Source organism: Syngnathus typhle, linkage group LG12 (genome assembly GCF_033458585.1).
Source record: "Syngnathus typhle isolate RoL2023-S1 ecotype Sweden linkage group LG12, RoL_Styp_1.0, whole genome shotgun sequence".
In the NCBI taxonomy this organism is placed as follows: Eukaryota; Metazoa; Chordata; class Actinopteri; order Syngnathiformes; family Syngnathidae; genus Syngnathus; species Syngnathus typhle.
The window spans coordinates 1,032,652-1,058,947 of record NC_083749.1 but is presented as its reverse complement, the minus strand read 5'-3'; the positions used below and the strand labels follow the sequence as shown (position 1 = coordinate 1,058,947).

General features: G+C 51.9%; 2 protein-coding genes across 2 annotated transcripts in view; both read right to left on the bottom strand.

Annotated features, from left to right (window-relative positions):
• ntng2b (netrin g2b) overlaps positions 1-25,986 on the bottom strand; it is a 29,920-nt gene extending 3,934 nt beyond the window's left edge. The window contains exons 1-5 of the mRNA XM_061293018.1: positions 25,595-25,986; positions 23,572-24,079; positions 17,065-17,708; positions 9,256-9,428; positions 8,727-8,756 (exon numbers count right to left, since the gene is read on the bottom strand). Of these exons, the coding sequence (XP_061149002.1) occupies positions 8,727-8,756; positions 9,256-9,428; positions 17,065-17,708; positions 23,572-23,850 (1,126 nt within the window). The 5' untranslated portion in view covers positions 23,851-24,079; positions 25,595-25,986. The remainder of the gene's footprint in view (positions 1-8,726; positions 8,757-9,255; positions 9,429-17,064; positions 17,709-23,571; positions 24,080-25,594) is intronic.
• Positions 2,162-4,735, bottom strand: LOC133163308 (histidine-rich glycoprotein-like). Its single transcript, XM_061293093.1, has 7 exons — positions 3,793-4,735; positions 3,378-3,717; positions 3,107-3,301; positions 2,948-3,028; positions 2,770-2,853; positions 2,606-2,692; positions 2,162-2,512 (listed from the first exon to the last, which is right to left on the bottom strand). Exons 2-7 carry the CDS (start codon positions 3,583-3,585, stop codon positions 2,403-2,405), a joined length of 765 nt encoding a protein of 254 aa, XP_061149077.1. The 5' UTR covers positions 3,586-3,717; positions 3,793-4,735; the 3' UTR covers positions 2,162-2,402.
• Positions 25,987-26,296: the final 310 nt, after the last annotated feature.

The window sequence follows — 26,296 nt, the reverse complement described above, 5'->3', positions numbered from 1 at the left end:
GTGTTTGGGGAAGTGTAATGTCGTGTCATTAGCCCATTAGCTGATTAGAAGCTAAGAATGAGGCCAATGATGTTTGTTAGCACGTTTGCGCTAACCCTAACCCCCACGCCGCCCGATGATTTTGAACGCTAGCTTTCGCTGCGATGGCCTAATTGCGCTTTTATTAAGCTTCACAAGTTGCCTCCGACCCACGGTGAGCTGCGAAGCATCCCCCCACGCTTTTTCCCACGTCATTACCCAGGCAGGTTTATGCAAATACGCATTTAAATGGGCATTAAAAAGTGGCAGCTTAGCTGTTTAATCAGCCGTCACATTATTATTTTATTATTGTTGGTTGACGACGCGGCGTGAATTATGAATGAGCAGGTTTAAAGGAAGTCGGCGAATGCGGTGCCGTAAAGTGCCTCTCTCAGCACAGAGGGAGGCGAGCGGTGGTGTGGGGGGGAGTGCCTGATTAAATATAAATGACCAATTACGCCGCAGACTTGAGAGAGGCACCGGGACCCCGCTCGCCGAATCAACGCCACTAGTCAAGATGTTGCTTTATTGCCATTTATCAATCGCCCGCGACCGTCTTGCCCAGCTAACGAGCATCTTTTATGAAATGGAAAGTCGCCGCTTGTCGGGTTTAAGCGTGCAAATTGGTTTACACTTACCTTGATCATGCACGGAATGCAAAGACAACCACACACAGATGCATGAAGATGGAAAAAAAAAAACATGCAATGAAGGAATCTTCCCACAGGTTTTTTTTTTTTTTTTTTTTAAATACCGCTGACTCAGGTTAAATCAAACATTTACTTAATGTCACATTTGCGCCAAGCTCCCTCCCGCCGTGTAGCGGCTGACCGACCGTCCGTCCGTCCGTCCGTCCGTCGGTCCGCCTGCCGCTCTCTTACCTTTGAAATGATCATATATGATTCCAAACAAATGTCTCGCCCCGGGCTGGCTTGACATCAAGAGTTTCAGGAGGCCTTAAGGAGTGAAGGAATACGCTTGAGATTCTGCAGACAAACGCTTCCCGAAAAATGGCTGCTTTGATATAGCAAGCTAATGTCTGTGCAAGTTCACATTTAAGTAGCATTGATGTTAGTTTGATTTGCCTGTCTATGGTGTTTCCCTTTACGGACTTGTTTTTTTTTAATATACAACTTTGTAAGCAAGGAAATGTTTTTGTAACCTCATCGTGACGATTCTGAATCCCAGTGTGACGGCTAATCCGCCCACCGCCTGTTTCACTTCTACCTTTCTGCTTTCTCTCTCTCCCCTCCTCCTCCTCCTCCTCTTGCTCTCCGTCTTGATGGCGGTTCCCAAAGGAGTCCGGCGTTTCATGAGCGCCTCCATCCCTCTCGCCGTGGTGCGCTACAAAGCAGCAACATCTCGCAAATCAATTTGTATCGACGCGGAACACACCAGCTCAGGCTGTTTTACCGGAACCGATCGGCAAGACTGCAGCGTCTAACGATTTATGACAAGCTCACCTCCCCGTCACCCTCCAATCAAATCTTTCTCCTTCCCGTTTATTTTCAAATGCCAGCAAATCGCGCGGCGCTTTCATACAATCGGATAGCTTTCCTCTCGGGCTTTCTGCGTCGATGCCTTTCCTTGTCGGCAGAAGTCGATTTGCGACTGTGCGTCTCCTGCTCGTGTTCTTTAAGATTGCGGAAGACCCAAACAGCCGCCGTTGTCATTGACCTACGTCAGAAGCTTGCGCTCCAGATCTGAACAATAAAATCTTGTCGCCCCAGGGGACCGCCGCAAGTCGAGAGGCCATCCGTTCTAGAACGTGTTCATGGCGATAAACTGAGCTTTGCGCTTTTGTTGTACAGTAAAAAAGAGGCAGCATCAGCCAAGAGCTTGGGCTGAATTTTGGCCAGTCACCCTCCCGTGTCTTCTAAATTGCAATAAAAGCAAAACTTCTCATAGAGTAAGTTCACCTTGTTTGAATTCAGTGCTCCAGGATTTTCATGACCTGGTTGACTGACAATCTACACAGACAGACAATCAACAAAGTTCACTCTGTCTCCCTTTGGCCCTCAGGCAGGATAACAATGATGCTGTTGTTTTGTGAAAAGTTGATGGCTGCAGCTGTCAGTGCAGCAAATCATTTTGTTTTTCTGTACTTCCAAGCCCCCCCCGGCACCCCTTGTCATATGTCGAACATATCTAGCGCCTCATTGTTGTGTTTCAAGTAAACAGGCAGTCCAGGGACGCCATCGTCGCCGCAAATAAAATGGCTGGACGCCTCCCTTTGTGGCATTCCACGCCTCCTCCCTCTCTACCCGACGATAAAGGGAAGCGTTTTGTTGCGTCGACTGTAAGCACTACTTTCCAAAAGCCCAGAAATACCTCTCCATCGACTGTAAAAGAAAACCACATTCAAGTTGCATTGAAACTGAAAACTATCCAGCTCGAGTACCTCTCATTTGTCCCAGTTCTTCCTCATCATGTCTGCCACTCTCATGCTCAGATGAGAAATGGTGGCTGAGCCCATGAGTCTCATGAGCATGTCCTGCAGAATTATGGGAAACCATATGAGGGACAAGCCAAACGAGAGTGCAGATCAGAGCTCACTGCTCGTTATTCTCAAACTTTGAAATGATACCATGTCTGTCATTTTCATGCTCGGATGAGAAATGTTTGTGGCCATGAGTTTCATGACTGTGTCCCTCAGACTTGTGCGAGACTCTCACTGAAAAGCAAAACAGGAAGGAGTACACGTTTTCATTCTGCTACATTCCGCTCATTTCACTTTGTCTTCTTGCTCACCTTCCCTGTCATTTTCATGCTCGGATGAAAAATGACCATTGTGGCCATGAGTCTCATCCCCATGTCCCTCAGACTTGTGGAAAACTGTCAAATAAACGCAGAGCAGGTGTGCAAGTTTTGGTCTCGCTAGACTCTAAAATGACACCTCTCATTTCACTTTGGCAGAGTTATTCCTCACCGTCCCTGTCTTTCTCATGCAGAGATGAGAAAATGTGATGTCCATGGCTCTTATGCCCATGTCCCTCAGACCTGTGAGAATCTATGTAAGGGACAAGCAAGGAAAGAGTTCAAATTCCCACCTTTCTAAAAATGACAGCAAGGCTATCTTCTCGCTCACCATGTCTGCCATTCTCATTCTCAGATGAGAAGTGGCTATTGTGGCCATCCGTCTCATGGCCATGTCCCGCAGACATGTGTGTACCGCTCATTTGACTGTCTTTGTCCTCAACCTTTCTGTCATTCTCATGCTCAGTTGAGAAATGGTCATTGTGGCTATGAGTCACGTGTACATGTCCCTCAGATCGGTGAGAATCTATGCGATGGACAAGCAAAGCAAGTGTTCAGAATTCCGTCTTCAAAAATTACAGCAGGCCTGTCTTCTCGCTCACCATGTCTGCCATTCTCATTCTCAGATGAGAAGTGGCTATTGTGGCCATCCGTCTCATGGCCATGTCCCGCAGACATGCGTGTACCTCTCATTTGACTGTCTTTGTGCTCAACCTTTCTGTCTTTCTCATGCTCAGATGAGAAATGGCCATTGTGGCCACGAGTCTCATGTGCATGTCCCTCAGACCTGTGGAAAACTGTCATGGACATAACCAGTTATTTCCATTATGCTGGACCCTTAAAAGATAAATTGACTTTGGGCGACTTTTTCCTCACCTTCCATGTTATTCTCAAGCACATGTGAGGAAGTACTGTGGCCATGACTCTCAGACTTGTGGGACACTGTCAATAAAAGGAAAGCTAGGTTGCCGCACACTATCCAATAATTGAAGAAAAACATACCTCTTTTATGCCTACCTTCTTCAACTTCATCCTCATGCTCAGATGAGAAAGAACGTTTCTGGCCATAAGTCTCATGTTCCCTAAGAGCATTAGCCACTAATGCTATAAAGAGTGAAGTTTTAGTTTAAGGAAAGGGTTTCTACTTTCTACAACACTAGCAGATGACAATACCTGCAACTATCATTTCCTCCTCATGACTGAATGAGGTTGTCGTCCCATGGCCAAGATTCTTGGGAGGAAGGGGAACTCTTCTATCTTTGCCTTCCTCGTGCTCAGGTGAGAAAGTGTCTTTGGGGCTATGAGGGTCATGGTCCTGAAGTGAGCGAGAGACTAGAATGCCAAAGACAAGATATTGATACAGTTTCTTCTCATTTGTAGCTTTGCTGAAAGACCGAGTCTCATGTACATTCTCATCTCCAAGAATCTGCTGAGGTGACCACTACACTACTTTGAAAAGTTTTACCTTCATTTTCCAATAGCTTCTTTGTGGGAATCTCCTCATGGTTCTCATGATGAGACATGAAAGTGCCTTTGTGTCCATGATTATCATGTTCCTCTAGCACATGAGAAACTAACACTACAAATAGTGAACATTTAGAGTGAGGTGAAGGTTTGATAGAAGACCTTTCACCGTCTACAGCGCTGTCTCTATGGGAGATATCAATACCTTCAGATGAGGTTCTCATTCCATGGCCATGGTTCTCATCAGGAGCAGAAACTCTTCTATGCGTGTCTTCATGTTCAGATGAGAAAGTGCCTCTGTAGCCGTGAGTTTCATGTCTCTGAAGAACATGAGAAACTAATACTACAAATAGTGAACATTTAGAGGGAGGTCAAGTTTTAAAGGGAGGGCTTTTACTGTCTACAGCGCTGTCTCTGTCAATACCTTCTGATGAGCTTGTCATCCCATGGTCATAATTCTCAAGAGGAACAGAAACTCTTCTATGCCTGTCTTCATGTACAGATGAGAAAGTGCCTCTGTGGCCGTGAGTTGCACGAGTCAGCCATAGTCACTATAATCCTTAGAAAAGTCATACCTTCTTGTTCAACTTGTCGTTCAGCCTCCCCGTGGCCCTCATACCGCGATGAGAAAGTGCCTTTGTGGTTGTAAGGCTCATGTTCCTCGTGAGAGACTAATACAAAAAGTGATGACTTGGGTTCAAGTGGAGGTAGAAGGTACGAGGGCTTCAGGTTTCTATGGTACCAAGGCGGAGTCTATGGGAAGCTAACGATCCCTTCGGGGCTTCTTTTCCTCTCAACTGACACATCGGAGGTGAGCGCGACGACATGAGATTGTGTGGCCATGTTTCTCAACATCTCCTCTAACGTCTTGAATCAGTATAGGCTCTAAAGAGCAGCCCGGACGTACGTACGTACGTACGTACGTACGTACGTACATGGCGCTACTGCATTTTTAACTCTCTCAGCTTTTCCAGCCCTCCCCCACTGCTCTTTTCCATGTTCTGCTTTTCCCAGAGGGAATTTTGCCGTTCCCAGCATCCTTTGCGTCAACTTCTCGGGCTATTGTGTGTGTCGGAGAGAGACGGGAATCTAGTTCAGATGGAGCTTGCTACTCCTCACGCTTGTTCATAGAAGAAACGTCTGACACCCCAGCGGGAATATGAAACCCGGAGCTAAACAACCAGGTGATTCTGGTCACCGTTTCCTCATGGGTCGCTAGAAGACGAGCCTCGAGGCTCAAGAGCCGACTGTCGCGACAAAATTTGATCTGAAGCTAGCAATTTGGGGATTCCCTAGTAAAATATCAATCCCACCCTATGATGACATCATCACGCCGTAGTGAAGTTCACGTCTCAGTGACAGCGAGCTAGCAAATTGAGGCATACAACTCTTGACAAAGGCAGAATATTGTTTTGAACTTTTTATTTTTTTTAATTTTCCACTTCTGAGGAGGCGGGAGGGGGACGATGTGGGTACGCTTGCGAGGCAAAATACATGTTGTCAAGCGGCCAGCGCTTCACAGCCCACTAGAGACCTTCCATCTGTACATCCTCACCCCCTCGAGGTGTTTTGGCCCGGGCCCTGCCGGTCCCCAGAGATGGGCATCCTGTAAGCATCCCCCTTCCGGCCAAATCTCACTGCCAGCTGTTTTGACTGCGCACGGATCGGCGTGATTCTATCACTTTTTAAGTAGAGCGGTAACTCCATGTAAGAGTCTGGAAGCGGTACCACGAGGCTCCTCAAGGGGGAGACACAAGTTCCAGGACGCTCCTTGCACATATTGCATGTGGGCTGCATTCCTGCTTGTGTGCATCCTCGCAAATGGACCGGCAGAGATGCGCGGTCTGGTGGGCCCTTTTAATTGGCCATGAAAGTGCTTTTTTTTTTTTAAAGCTGCCCCGCATCGGTTAGACGAGGACACGGCATGTAAATGCAACGAGGAGCTGCTGAGCGGGCTTGCGAATTAACATAGGAGATGCTGCCTCAGATTGTTTATCCAGAGAACGCCTCATCCTTTTTTTCCCTCTTCTTCAAACGCACGCACACATGCGCTGCGTGACAAGCGTTCACACAGTGAAAAGTGCGATTTCACACTGCTGACAAAGACTGAACTCCAAAGCTGTTCCACAAGCCTCCCATCGCTGGCAGAATATATAGGTTTTTATCCTGCAGAGAAACAGCGCGGCTCTTGGAGGCTAACGTGGCCATCAAATGATACCTTGCCATGTATGGCAAAAGCCCTTTCTTTCCCCCCTGTTTTGGGGGGGCGTGGCCTAGCGAGTGACATCAGCAGCATGCGCTTCACTGTTCACACAATAATGACTCGGTGGTCGGGGCTTCCCTCATCCAAAGGGACTTTGAGGGCATCCAATTGCGTTAATGTCATGGCAAATATTAATTGGCCTTAACCCCTGGTGGTGGGACTCCATCATTAATTAGTCATAAGACGGAGAGTGGTGCAAGCTCCACTGCGGGCGAAGCGTTAGCGTAGTCGCGAATGACACAATTGGGGCGACGCAGGGTGTACCGCGCGCGACCTCTAGAGGTCCACATTTGGCCGTTTTAGCCGCCGCCGTCGTTCCCGCCGAGCCGTGAATGCGCGGTAATGTTGCGCGGTAATGTTGCGCGGTAAGGCACTACTTTTGTCTAAATGAAGCTCTCATCTCACTTTGACATAATAGCTCGGCACTAGCCTGTCAAAAGATGGTGACAAAGCACTACTCGTGTCTAAATGAAGCCCTTGAACTCCCTGCGTCGTACATCTGCTCATTGGCACAATAATGCCGCCCAAAAGGATCCCGCCCTACCCTAGCGACCATAGGCACAATGGAAAACAGGACTAGGTTGTATTTTTCTTAAGTGGGTTATGACAACCTAAGCGGATTTATGGCGTCGTTGTTTGACAGGTGCCTGCCTGTCTGACTGCGCAGATGGACTGTCTCGCGCACACCCGCACACGCAGACTTAAGTGAGCGCACAGCATCGGGCGCTCGTGTGCTTTTCCTGCGCACACACACACACACGCGGTCGTAGTGCATTTGCATATAATGAGACGATTTGTCACGTCGCCCCGCCAAACGCTCCCAATCATTGCCCTAATGCTAGCCGTCACTCGCAGCATCCTCATGTCTTATTACGGCGGCGAGGTACGGCGTCGATTCGGCCGCCGACTAATGAAGACATTGCGATTCGGCCGCCCGCCGGTTACCGCCCACGCCTTAATGCGTCACACCTTTTTCCAGGCACGCTCCCTTTCGTTGGACGTGCTCCGTCCGACTTTTGTTGTGTTTAAAACATCACGCCGTCACGTGAGAGTTGAGCTCTCTGTTCTCCGTTTTGTGATGTCTGAAATGCCCTAAACTGCCACATGGTGGCGTTGCAGCCCTGTCTAAAACAAGTGAAGCTTTGGCACCATCTTGTGGTGTCTTTGCGCCAAGGAACTATGTCGAAGTGAGTTTCGGAGCTGACGCCTCGTCATCGGTCTGTATTGTGCAAGCTGGAGTCCGGGTCACGGTGAGTGGCGTGAGTTTGTTCCTGTAATACGTACGCAGATGAGTCGGATTTGGCGGCGCTGACCCATCTGTCCAGCCGACCAATAGGAAGCGGGCTTGCCGGATCAGACTTTCCAGCCAACCTAATCCTCACGCGAGCGTGCTCGCTGACGTAAGCGTGGTGACTTGGATTAGTCGGCACGGTTACGGTGAGCGCCGAAGGCAGGCCGGGCCGGCCCGTGCGTCGGGTCCGGCGGTGCCATATGCTCGCCGCGCGTTCTGTCCCCGCCGACTCTAGCTTGAAGATAAATTCGCCCCTGTGCGCAGGAGCTAAAATGAGGAAAGCTTCCAAATCTGCGGGGGATTGCGGGTGACCCAGATGTTGATGAGTACCGATTTTGTCCGCCTCTGCCACGACTTGCCAAAGTTGCAAAATTGCCATGGACGGGGCTGGCTCCGCCCCTTCGGCGTCGCTGCATAAAAGCCGGAGTCAACGTGGGCACTTTGACGCCAGCTCGTGTGGAAGAGACTCTCCGCAGAGAGAATCCCTAATCACCTCGCCTTGTTTTATTCCCGCCTCCCCCGAGACCCTCGCCCGGAATCGCACACAATCGCTCTTTCTTTCTTTCTTTCTTTCTTTCTTTCTTTTCTTTTTTGCCAGCGCCCACTCGGGCGACAGCTCTGCGCTCCCCCTTTTCCTTCAGTCCGTCAACGGCTAGCGTCTGAAAAGCAAACTGTGGAAGAATTCCTCCTGAGCAGGTTTGTGTGATGTGCGGCGATGAAAGGACACGGCCGACAGAGGGGCCGATTAATAATGAAGCAGAGATGGAAAAAGCCAGCGAGAGAGAGCGAGGGAGATGACTAGCGGGGGAAGAGAAGAGAAGCGAGTGAGTGCAGGGGTTGGGAGTGTAAGGAGCCTTCCCGACGGGGTTCAAAGTTGGGAAAGGCAAGAAAAGCTATGCAGCGAAAGCTCTTCCGCTTTGCATTATTACTTACTAGAACCGGAGGGCGAACCAGCAAGCGTACCTGAAAAGGAAAAGAAAAGAAGAAGATGAGTTGACTTGTATGCGTTGACCTTTCGTCTTGATGATCACATTGACTGCAACATTTGACACTGACTACGCGTGCTTTGGCTCAATAACCTAAAATTTGAAAACCCGGTTTCTGACCAAAAAGCAGAGCAAAGTTCTAAAAAAAAAAAAAATCTATCTATCCGTGCAACTCAGTGAATGTCACGAATTTTGCGTGAGCCGCCACCGCTTCCGCTGAGCAACGTTTTGAATTTTTAAATGCGGCTAATGGGATGCGTGAATGTAAAAGCAACGCGTCGCCAGGCTGACAAGTCGAAACCGCCCAGGTGCGTTTCCGTGTCGGCTGCGTGCGTCTCTTCCAGTGTCGCTCGGAAGGACAAAACCGAGGAGACGCTGCTGCCCTAGATTATTATTTCATCATCACGGCAGCCTTCTCCTCCGGGATCCCCCCTCCTCCCGCACAGACTCGGGAAGCAGACACGTTGGCTACTTACAGGTGTTGGGGGTCCCGTTGGGCGTGGGCAGGTAGGAGCCGGCCTTCCACGACTTGGCCTTGAAGCCCTTCTTGCAGCGCTGGCAGTCCTGGCCTGTGGTGTTGTGCTCACACTGGCACTGCAGGTTGCCCTCCTGCAGCAGGCACTGTGAGGCGTGCAGGTTGCACTTGCACCTTTAGATTCCCCCCCCCGAAAAAAAAGGCAGAGATGAGGCTGGCGTTGCAGACGAGCTTGACGATGTTAACGCCGCAGTTTATTAAAGTGGCCGTTTTTTCCTCCGAGGAAATCAAAAGCGCAACCACTGCCAAACTCATCTCGCCGTGTTGTTGTTTGGAGGGACTGACGGAAGCAGCCGCCTCGTCCCTTTTGGACTACGCCGCGTACCTTTCAGATGCACGCACACCACGGCGAGCGGGTCAAACTTTGAGCCCTTTTAAACTTAACCAAAAAGAGCTCAAGTATTCCTTCGAGCCTTTTTTAATTCTCACACTGTCGACAATCACGCTATGACATTGCATTAACTCAATGAAAAGAAGGCAGCGGGTTGAGGGGGGGAAAAAAAAAAAGAGTAGTTTTGGTTCCTGGGTTCAGATGGGCGCCTGGATTCCGATTGCAGTTTGTTCCACGGCCGTCCGTTTCCATTAAAAATCTGCCGCTGATCCCCTCTCACTTTATTTGCATAATTGGTCTACACCACCGGACTTGACCTCGCTAAGTTATGTTCCAAAAGTTTTTTTTTTAAAAATCTATACCTCTTGTGTCTGATCAAGCGCTTGAGCTGACGGGACGCGGCAGGCGCCATCCATCAGACGGGTGGGGAAACGAGCTGTCCGCCGAAACGACGAGGGAAATTGAACATTTCTTTTTTTTCCTGTGTGTTAGCGTACACGCCACGGGAGCTCCGACGTTTTGGCGAAATGAGACAGGTGCGTTCCAAACGGGCCGCCAGGCGACAAACGCGAGTGAGTGACAGCGGCCGATTCATCGCCGCGTCTACTCTTCTGAAACTCTCCGCCTGTCTCGTTGCAAAAGTTCGACTGTGTCGGCCGTCACAAAGATTAAAGCGTTACGTTTTAAACGCACTTCAACTTATTACAACAAACTTTTGCGGGTATCCCTTAGCGAGCGCCGGTTCTCACGCCGCCGTGCGTGTACTTCCTCAAGTTTGTTGTCAGGAAATCAGAGAAGCGTGATGTATTGAAACGGTTTCATTCCGCGTGAGCTTAATGCTAACGTATACTGGCAAACTCCGTTTACGGAAATTAGCATCGACGCGACGCCGATTCAAACGAGCGCTATCGCAACACCGGCCGAGCAGCTTCGACAATCAAAACCATCGTGTTGCGGGCACTGACGTGAATTCGAGATCGCGCAATGACGGCTTTTGCCCCGTCCGGACCGTGGCTGCGCTCTGAGCACGTGTCTGCGTGAAGTCGTGTCCCTAATGACGCCGCCGCGGCCGCCGCCTGTTTTCAGACGCGTCGCAATTACGGGTCGAAATACGAGGAAAGCTAAACAAACATCAAGGGGGAGCTGTGCGCTGCTGGAAGCAGCCGTTAATGGGCCTTTATGGCTCTCTTTGCTGTAGTCGCCCATTCGCCATCTCGCCGCCCCGAGGCGGAGAACGCGCCGCCGCTCTTTCTCTCAAACTCCGCCTGCCAACTTGTGCTGCGCCGTGTCACATCTTTGCCGCTTTGATTGTGCGAAGCCCCGAAGCTACGCGGCGACTGCAAATGCCTTCCTGCGTGCTAGCTCCAGTCGGAGAGTTTGTGTGTGTGTGTTTGGGGACGCCATGCTCGCCCGTTTTTCAAATAGAATTTGTACTCATTTTTGGAGTCCAATGTGGATGCCCGAGCCAAAAACCCGAAAAAATCAGTCCGAATCAGGCCACGTCTTGCATTGCGCCTCCTGCTGGGGCTGCTTTCCGTTTGCGGCCTATCCCTGCTACATAGGTCGCTGCGGCTTCCCGTCGCCAGTGCAGCGGGAAGCGACCGAGCGAGGCGAGGGAACCGCGTCAAGCCGCGATCATTGATCGCTCGCACGCCTTATTGCTTTCAACTCAAGTCTTTATCGCCCCCCCCCCCCCCCCCCCGTCTTTGCCCCTACCGCCCCGCCCCTACCGCCCCTCCGCCTTGTAAATTCCCAGAGGCTAATTGGACATGACTGCGTTTATGTTGCAGCTTCATAAATTTCTCCCGCCGAAGGGAGACGATCGATTTTCCTCGAGTAGCGCCCAGCATCGCTCCTTCTCCTCACCGGCGGGCTTCCGGAACCCTCTGCCTCAGCTTCCCTTTTCTGCCAAAACGCTTCAAATGACCTCGCTCGACCTTGGACCGGACGCGCTCGTCTTTTGTTCATTATTTGTTCGTCGTCTAAAAGTTGCGTTTGCTCGCAGACGATATTCCCTATACGTCAACTTTGCATGTCGAGGGCGACGCTAAATTATTCACAAGAGAGTCCGTAAATGGCAGCGGCGTTCGTGCCTCGGCACGCACCCGAGAGCTCTCCGATCCGATTGGTCGGATCGCGGCGGGCCCGCTTTGAGCCACCGGCGTTGTCAAGTATGCACACTACACGCTGAATAATGGAGGCCGGCCGGGCACATGGTGTCCTCAAGTCCGGACCTCAAAGGACACGCCAGGCGGGCTCCTTCCGTCTTTGGCTCTTGCGCTAAAATGCATGTTTTCCTGCATTATTATAATTTTTTTATTCAGTGCCGCTTTGTTTTGTTTGTCATCTTGCCATTTGCTGTTTTGGTCATTGCTTTTGATTGCTTTCTGCCTTTTTCCTTTACACAGCTTCAAGCATTTAAAAATATATTCATAGTTTACTGTCATCGTTCATTCTTTGACTTCTCGAATGTTTTATTGTATACAAAAAAAAAGTTGAGACGGCAGTTGAGGAGCTGCAACAAAGCAGCACATGAAAATGCATTCTGCTGCGCATAGCGTTAGCCCGGAATGGAAGGACCTTCACAAGTTGCTGACCACTGCACCAGTGACCCTCATTAATTCATCTACACATGCCGCTCCGGCTAAGTGCTAATGTTAGCTTTCCCCACAAGGTCCGCCAGGCCAAAATCGCATCCGAGGGCTGAATCTTTACTATCTTATTATTATTTCTTTTTAAACTAGATTTTTACTGTCTGGATTTTGCCAGCAGCATCGATGGCAACCGTTGACGCAAAGAGAAAAACACTTAAGATACTAGTCGCGTAGGCAAACTGTAAAGCACACCAAGAAGTGAAAGTGAGTGCAAAAGTGATGAAGAGACAAAAATGTCCAGGACGGCAGCCGGGAGTTTAAGCCGAGGTTCTTCCTATTGTGCAAATCCCCCAACGGGTCCTCAAAGCCCCCGAGGTGATGGATCTCGCGTCGGACCGCCGAGCTTTGTTGTCGACAAGAGAAGAGACGCGGGCCCCGGCTTTGATGCAAAGTGGCCGCCGCGCGAACTTTGTGGGGGATTCGCGCCGGGCGAGAAAACAACGCCGAGCTCCTTTTCAATGACAAAGCCGAGCTAACGCCTGGGAAAAAAAAAACACACACAAGCGCAGGGCGCCCTTGCTTGTATTAACTTGTAATTCCGCCGAGACTGTGTCAAGAGAGGCTGTCCGGGAGAAGGAGCTGAGCCGGCCGGGATCAGCCAGAGGACAAGGGTTAATATAATTATCCCGCTAAAACCTTGAGACTGAGAGAACATCATTAGTCAGAGCGAGACGAGAGCTTCCCAAGCCGCAAAGCGGGACGGGTGGGGCAAAGGGGCCAGGTGATGACACCGCCGTGCAGTTTTTGTATTGGGGGGGAGGCAATCTGAGGACGTCTCATCAAAGTAGGTGTGGTTCGTCAACTAAAAACGGCGCCCGCAGTCCCGCGACAAGCGTCGCCTTATTTATGCGCTTTGAAAGTTGAGGTGCCGCTAATGATGCCACGCAAATTAGCGTTCAAGCCGAGGACAACCTCCCCCGGGCTCGTGCTGGCTTTCAGCATCTGAGCGCCGGCGGCAGCCAGAGATTCCCCTCGTATGTCAGATGCAGCGCAGTTGCCAGCGGGGAGCAGTTTTGATTGTATTTGCGTGTTTGAGAGAATGGCCATTTTGCGGCTAAGCCTGGAATTTGCTGACTTTGCCTTTCCTCAACCGCGATGATCAAATCACTTACAAGCGTCGTCTCATAAATCATCACATATGAGGACGCTTTTGACACGGGGCCGTTTTTCCGGCTTGGGCTCGTCAATTTGCCATTTTCAACTCGGATTCCCGAGGGATGGCGAGCCGCCGTTTAGGGGTCCGGAAAATAATTTGTAATCCAATCATTTGGAACCGTATAATGCCAGCGATGAATATATTTGTCAAGCCTGATTTCCAATCAGAGTTCTCGTCCAGCTCGGAATTCCGATTTGCAAGCCACCGGAATGACTCACAGTGCCCTGTAGGTGGCGACCTTACGTTGCTTTGGCTTTCGCAGTTTGGCGAAAAATGTCGCCAAGGGCGAAAGAGCGCAAAGGGTCGGCCGCGTCAACGGCCTCCCTGGCAATATTGAGCCGGCCGGCCGGCTGGCCTCACATCATTTGCGGCGCAATGGCGCACACGCATGCGCACGCGCCCGGCTCGTCCCGTGAAACTAGCAGCTAATCCATCATCTGCCTCCCTCGTTCTTTCCCGCTCTGCCTTTGATCCGGGCTTATACCTCCCGTACGCTCACCTTCACGTCGGCAGAGGACACGCACGGGGAAAACTTTTATTCCAAAACAGTCCCTTTGCAAAGTCAAAGCCGCGGCTAATCAAAAGATGAGGGGGGGGGACAAAGGACGCCGGCCACGTGTTGACGGAAGACGGACGAGCCCTGGGGCGGCGGCGGCGAGCTCAACAGCGCCCGGACAATAAACCTTTGTAGCTGGGGAAGTCCCCGTAAGCCGGTCAGGGTCTAATTAGTCTCACTCCGGAGGCGCTGTGACTGAGTCATTCAAGGTTCTCGGACCTCTCCAAGAGGTTGTCTACTTTTTAATCATCTCGGCTAACCCCGGGTGTTCCACGTTTACTAGCGGGAAACTCGCTCACCGCTTGTTCTCGACGAGAGTGTCCAAATCATCGCTTGCGCTTTTCCTCAGGCGGCCATTAAAATCTTTCATTGTTGACGGCGTGTTAGCGAGACAACACGCTAGCTGCTGTCAGTGGTGAAAACGGAAAGCCGAATCCCGCCTGGTGTCAATCGAAGCCGCCGTCTCCAGCGTCGTCAGCAGATAAGCAAAGTTCTCTGCTATTTGCAGAAGTGAATCTGGTTTTGCGGAAAAAGAAATGGAGCCTTCCAAAAGGCTCGGGTGGCACCTGTCGCCACGGCGCCGCGGCAAACAACAGCGCCTGCCTCGCCAGGAGCGTTGGCTTTGGCTGCAACTTTCAAAATGGCCGCCGTCTGTCTGCTGCTCGCATGTGAAGAAACGCTGACTAGCGGTAGCATTTGAACGCGGTGCTAATTTCCAAGATGAACCCGGGTAGTAAATTCGATTAGAATGAAAACATGGCCGAAATGAGAAAGAAAGCTGCCGGCTGAGCTGGAGCCGGCCGAGATTGTTGTTAGTCTTTCCTGCTGACGGCGGCCGGCTTCCTTCATAGATCATCTGCTCGTATCAAGCAGTCAAAGCAAAGTGTAAAGTCAGCGGGTAAGCGACACGGATAGGGGGGGGGGGGGGGGGGAGAAAAACGATGGTGACTTCCTGGTCATTGGGCTCAATCTCCTTGCCTCCCTCCGTCTTGGGCCTAATCCACTTAGTCGGCTCTTCCTGAGCTTCCAGCCTTGGCTTGATTCCATTAGAAAGACCCGGCGCATGACCCGCGTCTTATTTCATTAAAACGCTCCAATCTCCGACTCCGAGTCGTCTTCTCTGTCTTTTGATGTGATATGGAAATGGCCCCAACGGGAGGAGAGGCACGGACGGAGAAGGCCCAGATGCCTCTCGTTGTTGTTGTCAGATAACCTTGAGTGAGCAAATGCTTGCGCAATCTTCTATTGATTCTCCTTCAGTTTGTCTTTTCGCACTTTGTTTGACCTTCTCCAACTTTGACCGCTCTTCAGTTGAACTGCCGAGTCTTTTGTTTTGGAAGCTAAATTTACAATCGCGCCAACGTCCGATCGGGTGACGCCGTGCCAAAAAATACGAATGACTTTTAACAGTCCAAAGAAGCGAGCTCCCTCCTCTGCGTCCATAATGGCGCCGTATCTCATTACCGCCGCGACCTGCGGCGCACCGCTGTTCGGCCTCCGTCGTATAGAAAACCCATTTCGCAGGAGCGGCGGCGGCCGGGCCGAATATTCATTATTCAAATTGGAGGCATTGCGAAGCCCAACGTGTTGCTACGGCCACACCAGATGAGATGAGATGAAATAGCTTAGCCTTTTGTCCGGGGAACATTGACTAATCGTCCTGCCCCCCCACCCAAAAAAATCAATTCCACAGCCGTAAGCAGCAGGCGGCCCTGATTGTACAGTATTGCTCAGTACCCCCCCCAAATTCCCACAGCACCATCATCTAATACTCCCAGCAGCCGCCCAGAATAACTTATTGATAGGCGATTACATTACGGGGCGGAAGGGACGGAAGAGCGGCGGCTTTCTGTCATCTCCGCGGGGGCTATATTTGGAGCCCCGTTACCGGATAAGGCCCACCCGGACGCCACGCGCCACCTGCTGCCACCGGCGCGCTGCCACGCATCAACAGTTGCATTATCAAAGGCGGAGGAAGCCGAAGATGGCGTCCACCCGGCCATCCATATTTGCCACCTTGGATTGGTCGGCCTTTGAGGCTCCGGCCCCGCCTCGCTCCGCCTCTGTGCCAAGACTGAAAAGTAGCCATGATCAATACCTGCAGGCCTTTTACGGGATGCCAGAGGCTTGTTTGTGTGTGTGTGTGTGTGTGTGTGCTGTGTCAGCATCCAGCCAAGACTTCATTAAACAGCAGCCGCCCGCGCACACATGCACGCACAAAAGCCGCGCCCCTTTACCCCCAACTGTCGCTCATTTTCACTTTCCCTCCTCACCCCGAGACCCTCGCCGCACGAAAAAGCGGCGCCGGCCCCTTCCGCCGTCCGAGTCCAGGCTGGTCCCGACAAGGCTGTTAAATACCATTCAAATGTCAGCGTGCCATATTGATTGGAATAATAATTCTGAAAGGTTGGAGCCACGCGCCGCGGTTGCTAAGCGGCCCGCGTGACGGCCCCGAGCATCCTTCACTGTCACAAAGTTGCCACGTAAGAGATCCTCGCACAGACACACGCGCACGTTGCTTTGCGACCGACTACCCAGACCGCGTCTTTGTGTCGTTAATCATCGTCCCGGCGGGAGCGATGGGGTCGTCGCGAGTCGGTCCGTCACGGCAGACAACGCGTCGATCGGCCAGCCGCTACGCTTTCTCTTGAACGTTCCGGACGTGGGAGGGGCCCGACGATCGATTGATCGAACGTTTCGCCGGGTCGTCACTTCCGGCTGGCCAAAGCCAAAGAACTTCTGTGCCATCTGACAGAGGAATTGAGAAAACAGGACAAAGGGCTTCTTCTCCTCCACCAAAACCTTCCGTCCGTCCGTCCGTCCGTCCGTCAAGCAGCCATTTTATGACGTCGCCATCTCATCTGCTTTTCTACTTCCTTCAATCCAACCAAAAACATTCCGGCGCCATCACTCGGCCCTTGTTATTTTTGGAGAAACCTTTTGACTTTTTTTTCAAAGTTCTCTCCACACCCCAAAAAAGCTCCTGCTCAAAGTGGCTTTACGTTTGTCGTCACAGACAAACGAGAGGCGAAAAAAAAAAATGGGCGCCTCACCTGGCAGGCACCTCGATGTTGGAGATGGCGTAGAAGTACTTGTGCAGATTGTCCCGCTGCACGTACGTGCCCCCAAGGGCGGGCCTGAGGAGCCTCAGCCTGAGGTTGGTGAAGGTGAAGAAGTCCTTCAGTCCCTTCATGCTCTCCATGCGCGTGTACAGGCTGTCCATGTTGTGCAGCCGCGAGCCGGCGAAGACGGCGAAGCGCGCCCGTACCTCCAGCGTGACGTTCTTGTTGCTCTTGGAGCCCACCCAGCGCGAGTACTGCTCGGTGCAGATGACGCGGGTGACGTTGGCGGGCGTCAGGTCGTGCACGCGCTTGGCCGGCATGTTGAAGTTTTCCAGGCAGTCGTCGGCGTAGTACTGGTACGCCTGCCATGACTGGCCGTGGTCCAGCGACTTGTCCAAAATCATGACGGTGGGCCGGCCGTACTCGAAGGTGACGTGGATGTCGTCGGTGAGCTCCAGGCTCTTGTTCCACGACATGGAGATGTTGGCCAGCAGGGGCTCCGGGTGGCGCCTCCAGGTCACCGTCTGCCAGTAGGTCAGCAGGCCGTTGCGTTCGCGGTCCTGCATGAGCTGAGGGGGGTGCGCCAAGTCGGGGTTGGAGGCGTCGCACTCGTCGCTGCACAGGTACGGGTTCTCCTACCGGAAGAAAGACGAGATGAGGCCTTCCGTCAGATCACAAACCTATTCTTTCGTTTGGTTGAGGCGGTTTCTGAATGTGCTAGCCCGATTGCTAATAGCATTTTCTGTACCGCTGATCTGGATTCTCCAGCTCACTACGGACATGCAGGAGATTTGAACCCAGATCCTTTGACTGTGAGGCAGACGTGCCAACCGCAGCCTCGATGAGAAAATTCCTTTCACTGGCCCACTAGTGAACGCGTGTCAGCTAAGCGGACTTCATCATTTCACTCCGTTACATCCCGAAAATCCCGGGATGCCCCGGCGCGGATTAGCCGGCCCGACGTGTTGCGAGCCTGCCGGATATTTCTGTGAGATAGACGTAAGCCGCTTGTCTGACATTTTACACGGGCGCAGAAGTTCAATATTGACACAAGGAGATAGCGGGAGCTGCCGCGCCGTCGTCTCTCTTTTGCTCTCTTCATTTGCGCAATAAAAGATGCTATCGCTGTGGTAATGATCATCAAGCCCCCCCACGGGGACATTCGCAAGACTGGCCGATTATCATCGCAACATTTACTTATAGCCATTGGTCGGATCAAAGAGGGCTCGCTAATTGCCATCATTTGTACGGCCGGGTTAATCGTCCGGCAGCGATGACATTGTCCGCCGTCGTTATTTGGCATTATTGGCGTTTCCCCGCTCTGTACCTGCAACGAAATTTAATACCGTCTGTTCTTCTTGGAGCCGCGGCTCATGCAATATTCTTTTTGGATGTTAACAAGCTCCTGATGGAGAGTCTTAAAATAAGCCTCCTGCCTTTCGCACGCTCGCTCTTCTGGCACGCTTCCAGCGCGACATGATAAGCCATATCGTTTTATGGCCGGCTTTTATGGCGCTTTTACGTTGCCTTTTACGTCTCCGTTTTGGGATCGATTTGACCGGGAGCAAGCGCGGCGCTAGCTAGGCCCATAGCGGGCGGGTGACGACAGTGTTTTACCAACTTGCGTCATTTCTCGATTTCATCTGGAACTTCCAGAAGCTTTTGTTGTTTTGAAGCTAGTCGTAGCGACCCCCTCGCTTTGCACAAAGCGCGTTTCCCCCGCAATTCGATTCCATCCGGAATCCACCACGTGCCGGTTCCCTCACCCCCCGCCGACATTTAATATTGTTTCTACTTTTGTTCTTTTTGTCGGCAGCGACCGCCGCTCGCTCAGCGGGAGGCGGCGACTTGAACCTGCGCGACAACAACGCGCAAAGCTAGCTAATGAGCACGAGGAACGAGGATCTTGGAATCCTGCCTAACGATGAAACGGAACACGCTTTTGTTCTTTTCCTTCTCTTTTAACAAGCGACGGCAAAATGAATTTTGCGCGCGTTTTACGAGCGACCTAATGTCAGCTTTCGAGAATCGTCCGCGCCCTGATCTGTCCATCTTTGAGAGATTCTCCGAAAGCGGCAGCGCTTCCAAGTTTTACGAGCGCCGTCGTACATCCGTTTCTGGGAAGCGGCGCGTACGCTTGTTTGTGCAAGTGAGCCGTCACTCACGACCAAGGTAGCCAAAGTGAAATTTACAGCGCCAGCCTTCGAGGCCCGGCCCACACGCTCCATCATCTGATTTACGTTGACGGCGGCGAGCGGGAAAAGTCGGGCGGAAGAAAATGCTTGGAGTGCGTTCCGTCGCCTCGGCTGACCTCGGCTCGGACGCGCGTTTACACACAGAGGACGGGATTAGCCGGCTTGTTGTTCTCGCGGTGACCCTCCACCTGCAAATCCTATTGAAAGTGATCCCGCCGGCCCAGATGCCGCCGGCGTGGACACGAAGGCTCCAAATAATCATTTGCAAAGTTCCTCCTTCCAAGTCAATAGCGACAATGACAATTCCCGTCTAAAAAATGGCAATGGGGTTACATCAGATAATGAATTGCGCTCGGCTCCCGTCAATACTTCTTAAAGGGGAACTGGATTTTATTTCCGCCGTTTGCAACGCACTGTTGTGATGAATGTTGCACCCGCGAAAGAAGAATCCATGCGCTTAATCATGAATCCATTTCCCTCCATCTCAGCGGGCGGCCATTTGGACCTGCACGGCCTTCTGCCATCGCCTCAAATTGACGTCAGGCGCGCATTGGGAACGTCATTGGAACAAAGAAACAAAACGGGTCATTTGATTTGATTTTGCCGCAATCACCGATGCATATGTTTTGACTCCTACACAATTGGAACATGTCAAATTGGAATGGTGGAAATGACACATGCTGCCATTCCTTCTGACCTTCTATGAGGATTAACTACAGTGGATGTGAAGTGAAGTCGTATACAGTACGCCAGAGAGGGCGGGGTGGGGCGCCTTTTATTTATTTATTTATTTATCTATTTTTTTATGATCCCTCCCATGAGGGACGCAAGGTTGCGTTTAAGCCCTTTGTGTGCCCTGCATGTCCTTCGTGTCCTGCTCTGCCAGCATCGGCTCAGTCTATCTATGCCAGGACACACACGCACGCACGCACGCACACACATGCGCGCTCTCGCCGAGTTCCCAGCCAACTGCTGCGGCAGGTGGCCCGCATTGCTAAGCCCCTCCAGCAATTATCCTCCCCGCCATCCCGTCCGTCTCCACGACAACAGGCGTCACGATGCCGCGGCTCTAAGCCACTTCCTGTTTTGGTTGATTTGAAACAATTGTCATATCTTGAACACAATCGGTGCGGCAACCACGTAGACAGACAATATCATCCTCGATGCGGAAAATAAACAGCGAGTCAACATTGGAATTATTCATTACGCGCAAATGTTTTAATTCTTTACAGTATTTGTTTGATATGTAATAGTACCAAGTGCTTTTTTTCCTGACTAAAATACACTTTTCCGACATTTTTGAAATGTTATTATGCGGAGAGAGAATCCATAAAAGGTGTCTGCACAGCCCAAAGTACATGTTGTAAAACATGCAGACTTTTTGAATATTGTCAAAATGTAGGCCGGCGGTGACACAGCATTCCTGCGTCTTGCTCTCCGTCCTCGTCCCCTCGTTGTCCCGGCCACTTCCGGGCTCTTATATTAGCGGCGAGGGGAATATAGCGTGTAAGGGACGCGGAGCAAAACACGCAATATATTTTGTTTGGGGAGGGCATCAAGTGAAATGACCCTCCTGTTAAAAAGCCCTCGGAGGGGCCAAAGCCAAGGATATTGCTTTTTCATTTATGACATTCATCGTGCTGAGAATGTTATAGCGGCCGCACGAATGTTTGCCGCACTTTTCACCAACTGCAAATCATTTGCGAGTTTGCACGCAGATGGCGGAGCCGCTTCCCCTCCACACTGCGAGCCGTCGGCGCAAAACACTCCATCCGCCCAGCCTAAGCCCCTGTGGCCGATCCCTCTTAGTCCTGCCTCGCTCAGGCACAAATCTCACTTAGAACTGCCCTCGCGTTTTGCCAACACCAGAAGCTGCATCCCTTCTCGTAGGCCCCGCCCACTGTTGGCTTGGGTCGGGTGGGGGTGGGGGGCATATAAGGACGCTGTCCAGGGGAGGCGCAGTGTACTGGGGGCTGCCCTTTCGTGTGGCCTTGAAGGCCCACAGCTGGACGGGAGGGTTGGGGGTGGCGAGTCCGCCCATCCACTCCAGCAGCTGTCATCGTCCTTTTCTTTGCTTCCTCACCGTTCCTGCTTTTCTCTCCATTCTCCTTCTCATGTCTATTTTTAGAGCTGGCTGCTTTCCGACTTCTAAAACGGGCGTTGTGGAGCAGGGAGGCAGGCGCGTTGTTTTTTTGTCCCTTTGACGTGCTCGCTGGCGCGTGCGCCGATATTCCCGCGCCGGCATGTTGGCGACCGCTGGGCCGGAGCTGGACGGAAATGGCGACTGGGAAGCTTGGCCTTCAAAACCCAAATAACAAGCGAGCCTAAAATGTTCTATCGTGCCAACGCCACGGTTCTGCTTTGCAAAGGTGTGCTCAACTCCGATTTAGCGACTGATTTCCGATATCCCAGCGGGTTGTTGCGGCGCTACGAGGCGCCCCAGAGCGGCCACGCGCAAAGGGAGTCAAAGCTAAGCTAACGAGCCAACAGTGTTCTTATTTGGTGGGGGAGGGGTGATCCGATTGAGCCACGCCCAAATCTCAGGCTAAGCGTTTCATTTGCACGGGAATTGGAACGTCTCCGTTTGTGCTCGCCGTCGACGGCCATCTTGCGCAGTACGGCGCAGTAGCGACTGCGAACGAGCCAGGACGCTGAGCGCGCTAACGCTTGGCAGAGTTTCTTGCACTCCTGGCGAAAAAGAAGAACAAAAATAACGAGCAGTATCAAAAAAAAAAAAAAAAGCAGCCTCCCCGTGGAGGAAGTACAGTAAAGCGAAAGCAAGCAGGCAGGCGGGGATGGCGCAGCCTCACATCAAATCCTCTCCAGTTTTTAGGAACGCGCAGACACGGGGTGATGGGGAAAGCGAAGGGGGGGGGGGGGGGGGTACAACAAAAAAAGCCGCAATTTTGCATCTTTCGCCGCAATCGCTTGTGTGAAGTCTTATTAATGACGAGCAGCTCTGCCCGTGGGGTGATTCCCCCCTCCCCCTTTTTCCCGTGCCCAACTTTTCCCTCGACTGGTGGGATTGCATGCAAATGCGCGGCAATTAAATAAGAAGTCCAACTTTTCTGTACAGCTGCCAAATCCTTCAGGCGGGGGGGAAGCTTCTTTCCTGTAAATAAATGATCGAGGGAGAAGACCAACGTGGCTCCATCCCAACGTGCAAACGCGTCGACGAAGCATCTGACCAATGCTGCCCATCGCATTCCGATGAAAAACGGCCAAAAGTAACACGCAGAGAATGGATCGGCACCAAACTAAATATTTGAAGTGAAGAAAACAAGAAAAAGACAGTATTTCGATAATTGACTTCGACCCCGCCCTCAAATAACCGATTTGAAACTTTGATGTTTTATTTGGCAGCACGAGACTTAGCAACTTGTGTTCGTTTTTCTTCATGAAACAAATGTCGGAAGTTAAAAGTCCACGCATGTGGTGGCTATTTCCCAAAGTGGAAGAGCAGACATACTGTGAAAGTTTTCTTTTTTTTGGGCAAAAGTGGCCTTCAGCATAAATTAGTCAGCGAATGACGGCCACACGAGGCGGCGGCGCTGCCAAGGAAACTCAGCGCTCGGCTTCACCGTCTCGGCCTCAGACGCCGACATGGCGTTAAAGCGCTGACTCGGACCCCGCTGCTCCCCACCCCGCCCCACCGTGGACGGGCCGTCACCGGGCCGACCCTTCTTGCAAGGAAGCCCATTAAGGAGCCCATCAATATTTCATCAGAGCTCACTCAGAAGCAGAGCCAGAGAACTTTCCAGGCCCGAGCCATTAGGGGGCGGACGTCAATACGTCAGCTGCGGCCCCCCCCCCTTTTGGAGGAGTCATCTGAGAGCCTTTCCGGAGACTTGTTTCCGCCTGGTCTACATGAAACAAATTGTTAACCGTTAAGCGTCCGCCGCATCCTGTCGGACGCCAATGATGGCGGAAGCCCGCGGGACGGGAGACGGCGGTTTGTTTGTTAACACATCCGAGTTTTGGGCTCACGGCTGCCCGGACGGTTCTCTCCTGACGAGTTAGCTGCTTAATTCTCGTCCATAAAGGCTGAATATATGAATACCGTGAGGACGGTTGCGGGCCGCAGGCTGGGCCGCGTTAAATATTGCTGACATCTTAACGAGTTTTCCCACCGAGCTTTGCCCTTCATTGTCCTTGCCGCGCATCTTTGCATTTTAGTTGAAAAATCACAATCTGGGCGTGGCCGAGTGGACGATGTCACCGGCACATTCGGGAAAGCAAGACTCTCACCCCTGCCCTGCCCCGCCCCGCCCCGACCGAACCCTCGGCGGCAGCAAAAACTCACCAGGGTGCAGAACTTCTCGGGCGGGTTCCCGCAGGTAATGCCGGCCGGTTCCACCTTGATCCTCATGTAGTCCTTCATGGACTCGGCGCGAGGCTGGCACGCGTAGTGCTCCCACACGGAGCCGTCATCCGTGCTCACCAGGGACTTGCACAGTTCGTACTGGCGCCCCAGCGCGGAGGCCCAGCAGTGCAGCAGCAGGAGCGCGACCCGAAGAAGCATGGCGGGGCGGCGGGCGGGCAGGGCGAGGCGGAGGGCCGACGCGCATGGGGCGCCGATCATAGGGAGACCTGGGGCATCCTCGGCTGACTTTCACTGGCCGACGACCACGAAGCGACTGGGGGGGGATCCGGGACGGGTTTCCTTTCTGGCTCGGACTTCCTGGAGCAGCTTTTGGGGAATGACCCGGGCGTGCGCTGTGAGCATAGTGCCGCTCACGCAGATCCGCGCCTCACGTCCGCCGCGGGCGGGGGCGCTTCTCCTCCGGCTTGATCCGGACCTCCGGATTGTCCTGCGAAGGTGCAAGATGACAAGTTTAGACGCTTGTTTGTTGCTATCAAAGCAAATCCTCTTGACGTGATCCTCTTAGGGGGGGAGCTGGCGCACGCCCGAGATTGGTCGCCTTTCAAGATGACTTCCCAGTGGAATGATAATGAAGATGGGACATTGTGGCCAAATCAATGACAGTCTTGCTTTTGTGCCATTGGAAGCAAGGTCCAAAACTTGTCTGGGAATTTTGGCCTTCTTAGTGGACGTGGCAGAGGAGCGACTTCAACTGACGGCAGCCAATAGAAAAGCGCCGCCGGATGATGTCACGCCGAGGCAGCAAAATATCTTGGGAGGTTTTGGTTGAAAATATTGAGAACTAACAAGGTCGTTCTGAAAACTATTTCAAGCCAACAAAATTGAAAAAGATATACGTATATAACGAAAAGAAAGAAAAGGTCACGTCAGAAAGCCGTTGAGGCACGAGATTTGTTCTTTGCGACGGCAATACTTTTAGTTTGGGATATTTGGAGTGAGTATTTCTTCAATCAAAATAATCATTTCCAATGAAAACCTCACAAAAGCACCCAGAATATAATTGTCTTATTCCATTTAGTGCAGAGGTGTTCAAAATGAGGTCCGGGGGCCCATTGGCGTCCATCCTCTGTTCTGCGAAATATTGAAAATTCAAACTATGAAATGGCAAACGAGTTTAGTTTCGAGAAAAAAAAAGGGGTTTCGGGACTTTTTGTGACGACCGCATCTCATGGCATGGGGCGATGTGCTTTTTTTAAACTGTTTACTTTGCCTTAGAAATGCCTTGCTTTGTAAAATAGTAGCATGTCAAAATTGATTTTCCAAATGAAAACGATTTTTTCCTTCACTTTCTGCGTGACGCTCCGACTAGTGAACACGTCGTCAGGCGAAAATGCTGAACTTGCCGCATAATTGTGAAACGTGGAGATGAGACTGAACTGTTGTTTGGTGCAGGGGCGGACCTAATCTAATTAGAATACGGGACCGAGCCACCCCAAAATCTGTCAGAACCGCCGGCACTGGCTCTGTCTAGTCGTGAATTGACACTTTCAATGGCGCGTCTTCCGAACTTTTGTGTCGTTGATCGATATTCAAGTGGTGGAAATTCAAATTATTCCATGAAATGATAAATGATCTATTTGTGGCATAAAGCAAGAACGGATTGATTTCATTCAAATTCGTCCCGCTCATGTGTCGGACTCGGCCTTGAATGAAAAGTGAGAATTTCAAAGTGGCATTGAAAGACATTTTTCTCCCCCCAACTTTGGCCAGCCCTGATTTGAGCTGAACGAACCCCCGCCTGTCCGGGGCGCCTGCACCCCCCTTGCCCTACTTAACACAGCACATGGAGTTGTGTCTCGGTTCAATCCAATCGGGCTGGCAAGGCAGCCCGTCCCCTTTTGTCCCACTCCAAAGTCCAAAAGCCGCACGTTGGGCCGTGCGAATGGCCGCCGAGCCGAATGAGAAAGTCTAGCGAGCGCTCGCAGCGTTGTCGTGCACTTACTAGTGGCAGCGTGCATCCGCGGGACGCTGGCCGTCCTCCCCTCTCTTGGCGGGACCGGCGCCGATCATCCGCTCTCGCCTCTCCTGCCCGTCGTGAAGAGGCGAAATCCAAGTGAAAATTAAAAATGAGCTTTGCGAGGACGTCATGGAGGGTGCGGCGCCAGAAAGGAGTATCAAAAGTAGAAAATGTTGACTTTGAGGGAAAGGCTCGCCTGTCGTCCTCCTCTCTCCCTCCCTATCTCTCTCTCTCTCTCTCTCTCTCTCTCTCTCGCTCCTCTTCTTTCTCCTCCTCTTGCTCACTTTACGAGCTTCACGCGGGATGCTGAAGGGCGCTCGCTTGTTTGTTCGTTTGCCTCCCTCCCTCCCTTGCTCTCTCTCTCCCTCTCTCTCTCTTTCTCTCTCTCCGCCCCTCTCTCTAATGCCCAGGCTAAATCCTTCTGCCCATCACTTTCAATCACTATCCGGTCCTGACGTCCACCCCCGGCCCGCCCCGGTGCACCCCGCCCGGTCCCCCATCCCGAGCGGTCGCGAGCTGCAACGATGCAAAACCTGCACTCGTTTCTGCCGCACGCACGCATGCACGCACACCTCCTCCTCCGCTTCCTCGTCCTCCTCTTCACAGATGTCTTTTTTTTCTCCCCCGCCCTCACCGCCTCCACCCCCCACCCCCTCCCCTCACATAATGACCTTATCTAACACATCT